Here is a 6,135-nt window from a genome sequence, read left to right as displayed (position 1 = left end):
GATAGGAGACATTTCTACTTGCCAAGGAGATAGATGTTAGGTCAATGTGTGCTGTTCGGTCTAGTCTAATGAGGCCCATTTCACCCACCCTCTCAGCTGTATTAAGTATCTCATATCATAAGAGGGTCCCAAGAAAATGTGGTAAGAGATGATATTCTGGGGTATGAATCAGGAAACCTGAATTCTAATCTGCCTCTGTCACTAACAGTGATTTCCAGAATGTTGCTCTCCCTTGGGGACACTGTTTCCTCATATGTGAAAAGAACAGTTTTGATTAGCCTAGTGTTTCCAGACTGTTGCTAAGGTTCTAGAGAGGTGCTTCACAGAGGGACAGATGAATGCTTGGCAATGGAGTTATAGGCAGCTCACACTGATTTCAGCTAAGCTTGTCCCACTTTGATGTTTTATATATTTTTGTTCTGCATTGGAATTCACTTAAAGAAATAATTTCAATGCTTGAAAAATTAAAACCCATCAGTCTCAATGATTTCTATGAGCCTTTCTACCTCTGATTTCTGATTCGAGACTCTTTAATAACCCCGAATCCTGCAAAGAGAATGGTCTTTCTTCCATGAAGCATCTGCCATGTGCTTGGTTGGTCCCATTACCAGAGAAGGACAGAAATCCAGGAAGGACATGGGGTTAGAGGGCAAGCACCTGGGTGTATAGAGATGAAAAATAAGGACAATAAAGAAGAGATTCAGGTTCTCTATTGTGGATTGAATATCAACAAGAAACCTCCCCAAAACCAGGAGATTCAGCTTTATAAACCCATGCCCCAGAAGGTAAGATTTTCTACCTTTCCTCCATTACACAATAGGATATAACAATAGTTGGTGGGGGAAAAATGAATTGAATAAGTAAAAATGTTAGTCGTGAATGAATTTCAGCTCTACTAATGTTTTTCGAGGCTTTACTAGGTACCAGAAATCTATGCTAGACCTAGGGTGGGAGATGAAAATTAACCAAATATGGCTCCATCCTTCTGAAAGTTTTCAGTGTGTGTGAGCAAAACAGAAATTCTGAAAAATGCAGAGGATTTTTATCATAAGGCCAAGTGTCATAATGTTACAATAGAGGTGCAAAGTACAATGGGAAAACAGGGTATGAGTTCTCACTTCCATCTGAAACATCAGGAAAAGATATCCAGAAAAGAAGATGGGATTTAAGTTTGGACTTTAAAAAATGGATAGGACTTGGACAGACAAGATATGGAGAGCTTTGCATACCAAATATAACAGTTTGGAATTTATCTTATAGACAAAGAGAGACAAGGAAAAGTTTTAAGCAGTGTGGAGAGTAGAAGGCTGATCTGGTTGGATTTACATTTAAACTACTGTAGTTGTTATGTGAAAAGTAGATTTAATAGGATCCAGGATGGATTCAGAGAGAAAGGATAAAAGATTATTTTGCTAATCTAGGCAAGAAAGGAGTATATCATGATCTAGGACAGTGGCAGTGAAGAAGGAACTACTTCAAAAGGCATTTGGGAGGTAGAATTGGCAGGATTTGGTAATTGATTGAATGTAGGGAGTTGAAGGGGAAGAAAGTGTCAAAGACTAGGTTTTGGGCTTGAGAAATTGGGTTGTGCTATTCACTTACATAGGGAACGGGGGAAAGGAAGAGCAGGTTGAGAAGAGTTCAGTTTTTGAACATCAAATTTGAAGCACCTGAGAAACTTTCAAGTGGAAATTCCATCTGGCCGTTGGCTATAAGGATCTGGAGCTCTAAGGGAATTAGTTTTACCTGGTAGTAAACCACACTGCCTCACAACTGGGGCTTAGGAGTCTTTGGAAGATGGCTACTGAGGCTAGAAAGTTTGGGGGAATAGAGGCAGAAACAAAGCTATCTTAGGGCCCAAATATTGTGTCTGACCTAGATATAAATAAATACAACTTCCTGTTTTTCCTTGCAGCTGGAGCCAATTTGATTATTTCCCCCCCAACTAGTTGTTTGATCTTGGTCAGTTTCTCTTCTCTAAGCCTTGGTTTCCTCAACTATAAAAATAAGATATTAAGTTTTTATAGTCTTCAGATACAGGATGATATGCTTTTATAGATAGCCTGTTGTTCAATATATTTAGACAAGATAATAATATCCACAAATTTCATGCATCTTTTCAAATTCTGAGGGCTAGCCATGGACTAATAAATTAATTGGGGTTTTACTCACACTTGTGTTGCCTGTTGGAAGTATACTCAGGAAAACCTACGGGTTTAGTTCGTTTATAATGCATACAAATAGTCCATTTAGTATTTACATACAAAAGAAATCATTGGTATAATTCAGGCCTAGAATTCCTACTAATCAATGGTCCATTGTCCTTTACAAAGAATCTTTCAAATCCTACTCTAATTAGCAAACTCAATCTGTTGTTTGGCTGAGCATTACTATCTTTTAAGACTTACCCTTATAAATCTCAATAATTGCACATGTGAATTCATATATAGGCTTACATTTTATAGCCTTACTGTGGTAGTGATGATGTAGCATTTGGAAAACACACATCCAGGAGTCTTCTGAATCCTTATGAAAGATATGGACTGAACTTAATTCAGCCTAAGGGATACCAAGTAAATCCTCCATATAAGCACATGAATAGTAAAGCAAAAGTATTTGCATCTCAGTTGACATTCATGCTTTCTTCTATAATTTATTGTCAAATTACACTATTTTCTAACCTTGTTATCATGGAATTATTTAAACTTAAGACTAGTGTTACACCAGTTCACAACTCAGATTGACATATTCATACCCACATACATATTTCCCTCTTTTAAAACATTTCTTATCAGACAGTTGATTCAGAAAATACACATTATTTTGTCCATATAATTTCCTATTGTGTTGCTGTTTATCTAAACAACTACTTCTAAACATTTAGCCAGAGCAATTCAATTGTTCTTTTTTTTTATTCTGTTATGCTAGTCATCATATAATAGTGATTCCCCCCCTTCATTCTTCCCTTCCTTCTTAACAAGGCTTCATTTGCAGGCAAGGAAAACACTGTGAATAGAACTGTAGGCAAGTCTTCATAGAACATATTGCATTCTTGAGACACAGAATGGAAGATTAGGGACTCTGCTTCAATATTTCCCATAAAGCAACTTTCACTTCTTGGTTTCTCAAACTGTAGATTAGAGGATTTAACATGGGGATCACCATTGTATAAAACACTGAAACCATCTGATTTCCTGCCTGGGATCCATGTCGGGAGGGCTGCAAGTAAGTATACATAGTTGTTCCATAGTATAGGGCAACAGCAGTCATGTGGGAAGCACACGTAAAGAAAGCTTTTTGTTTGCTGGAAACTGAAGGAATTCCCAGGACTGTCATGAGGACAGACATGTAGGAGACAAGGATCACCACAATGGAGGTGACCAGGGTGAATCCCCCACACCCAACAACCAGTATCTGGGTGACCCAGGGGTCTGAAAAAGCCAGTGCCAACAGTGGAGGGATGTCACAGAAAAAGTGGGGAAGGACACGTGGTTGACAGAATGATAGATGTGTGATGGAAGTTGTCACAGAAACCATGTTAACTAACCCCCCAAAGTAGCATCCTGCTACCAAGAGGAGACAACGGACTCTAGACATGGTGACATGGTGGAGCAGTGGGTGACAGATGGCAGTATAGCGGTCATAGGCCATGGAAGCCAAAAGGTTGCATTCAGCAGAGGCAAAGATTATGAACAAGCCCCATAGCAGCAATGTCCACAATAGCTAAATCGTGGAAGGAGCCGAGATGCCCTGCAACAGATGACTGGATTAAGAAGTTGTGGTCCATATATACAATGGAATATTACTCAGCAATCAGAAAGAATGAGTTCTCAACATTTGCTACAACATGGACGGCACTGGAGGAGATAATGCTTAGTGAAATAAGTCAAGCAGAGAAAGACAACTATCATATGATTTCTCTCATCTATGGAACATAAGAACTAGAATGATCAGTAGGGGAAGAAAGGGATAAAGGAAGGGGGGGTAATCAGAAGGGGGAATGAAACATGAAAGACTATGGACTATGAGAAACAAACTGAGGGCTACAGAGGGGAGGGGGGTGGGGGAATGGGATAGACCGGTGATGGGTAGTAAGGAGGGCACATATTGCATGGTGCACTGGGTGTTATACACAACTAATGAATCATCGAGCCTTACATCGAAAACCGGGGATGTACTGTATGGTGACTAACATAATATAATAAAAAATCATTATTAATTAAAAAAAAAAAAAAAAGATTATGAACAAGCCCATTTGAGTCACACATCCAATGAAAGAAACAGCCTGCAACTTAGATAACAAATTTGTTAAAGTCTTTGGGATTGCGATAGAAGAGAAACAGATATCAAGAAGGGACAGGTTAGAGAGAAAAAAGTACATGGGAGTATGGAGGCAGGGGCTGACTCTGATCAGGATTACCAGGCCTAGATTCCCCAACACAGTGACAATATAAATGATAACGAAGCCTCCAAATAGCAGAACTCCAAGCTGAGGGTTGTCTGTCATGCCAAGAAGGATGAAGTCAGTCACCATAGATGAATTCTCCATTGACACAAGCTGGATATTATTCTTATCTAGTTAAAAGTTCTTTAGGCATGCTTTAAGTGAGGAAATAATGGGAAACTGGATGATATGGGTAAAAAAGTCCCACTCAAAACACATTAATCCACAACACTCTCCAACCCTTTGCCTCATCTATATTCTCACTTTAAATGCCTTCCCAAATAATATTGCCATTTCCCAAACCTAACATTGAGACAGTGAAGATGGGAGGAAGAAAGGGAAGGAGAAAAGTAAGTGAAGGAAATTCAGAAAGTGAAAGGAACACAGATAAGCAAGACAGTAAAGGTCTAGGATGCAAAAGGCACTTAATATTTGTTGAAGAAATGAATGAGGGAGGGAGAAAGAAAACAGGTGTCAACGAGAGATGTTCTGACTGATACAGGACTACAAACTCAGAATAAAGAAATTCTACCTCACTCTCCCTCACTTTTCCAAATCAAGCCCAAGGAATTGATTGAGGTTAACAATAGGGTAAATATTCCAACTGATTTCATCTTGACAGACAACTCTCTCCCTTCAGTAATTGTGACATTATTTCTGAAACAGTGTAAGTCATCAATACTTACTATTCTGCTTGATTAGTAGAGGGTTTTCGAGGACCTTGATCAGTTCTTCACCATTGATTGTTGCAGAATCAGAATGCCCCTTAATGGCCACCAGAAACCTAACTCAAGTCTGAAGGTATCATTTGGATCCTGTGAAAGAGCAACCAAAGGATTCATGCAGGTCCTAGCGGATCATCACCTTATCAATTCCTTTAACAATGCGTAGGGCAAACGTAATGCAGCTGTGCAAAACTAACTATGAATTCTACGAAGACTTGTTAGTCAGATCCATCTAAACAAAGGGCCAGGTCACAAAATGGGTGGAGTCAGATGGCACTAAGGCTGAGTGCATGGACTCTATCTCTCTCTATTGTAGTCATATAGTATCTCTAATGCTGGCTTGCTGCCCCATGCAAATGCCTGGATCTTGCCCTGGATGAAGCACCAGACAAAAGAAGGGATAAGTCCTGTGCAGATCTATCTCCATTTATAGAATCTAAACTAAGTTGGAGGGGAATTGGATAGGCCGGTGATGGATATTAAGGAGGGCACATATTGCATGGTGCACTGGGTGTTATATGCAAATAATGGATCATGGAACACTACATCAAAAACTAAGGATATACTCTATGGTGACTAACATAACATAATAAAAAATTTTTAAAAATAATAATAAACTAAGTTGGAGTCCCTGTGGATGATGACTGGATGGTCATCAGTGAGGGGTGTCTAGAAGGGATTCCTGTACATGGGGAGAGGCTGGACAAGCAGACCTCAGAAGGCTCTGCCAACCTTGATTAAAAAGAAAGACGTGTGGGGCATCTGGGTGGCTCAGTCGGTAAGGCAGCCAGCTCTTTATTTTGGCTCAGATCATGATGTCAGGGTCCTGGGATTGAGCGCCATGAGGGGCTTCACACTCAGTAGAGAGTCTACTTGAGGATTCTCCCTCTCCCTCTGTCCCTCCCGCCTCAAGTAAATAAATAAATAAATAAATAAATAAATAAATAAATAAATAAATAAATAAAA

The 6,135-nt window shown here is 39.4% G+C and overlaps 1 protein-coding gene across 1 annotated transcript; it reads right to left on the bottom strand.

Moving 5' to 3' along the window:
* Positions 1-3,072: 3,072 nt before the first annotated feature.
* Positions 3,073-4,920, bottom strand: LOC123780193 (olfactory receptor 5J3-like). Its single transcript, XM_045778982.2, has 2 exons — positions 4,254-4,920; positions 3,073-3,700 (listed from the first exon to the last, which is right to left on the bottom strand). The coding sequence occupies exons 1-2, from the start codon at positions 4,547-4,549 to the stop codon at positions 3,073-3,075; spliced, it is 924 nt and encodes a 307-aa protein (XP_045634938.1). The 5' UTR covers positions 4,550-4,920.
* Between the last annotated feature and the right edge of the window lie 1,215 nt (positions 4,921-6,135).

This window comes from Ursus americanus, chromosome X (assembly GCF_024610735.1).
Source record: "Ursus americanus isolate L20-20 chromosome X, mUrsAme1.1.p, whole genome shotgun sequence".
NCBI lineage: Eukaryota > Metazoa > Chordata > Mammalia > Carnivora > Ursidae > Ursus > Ursus americanus.
This window is presented reverse-complemented; position numbering and strand designations above follow the sequence as displayed.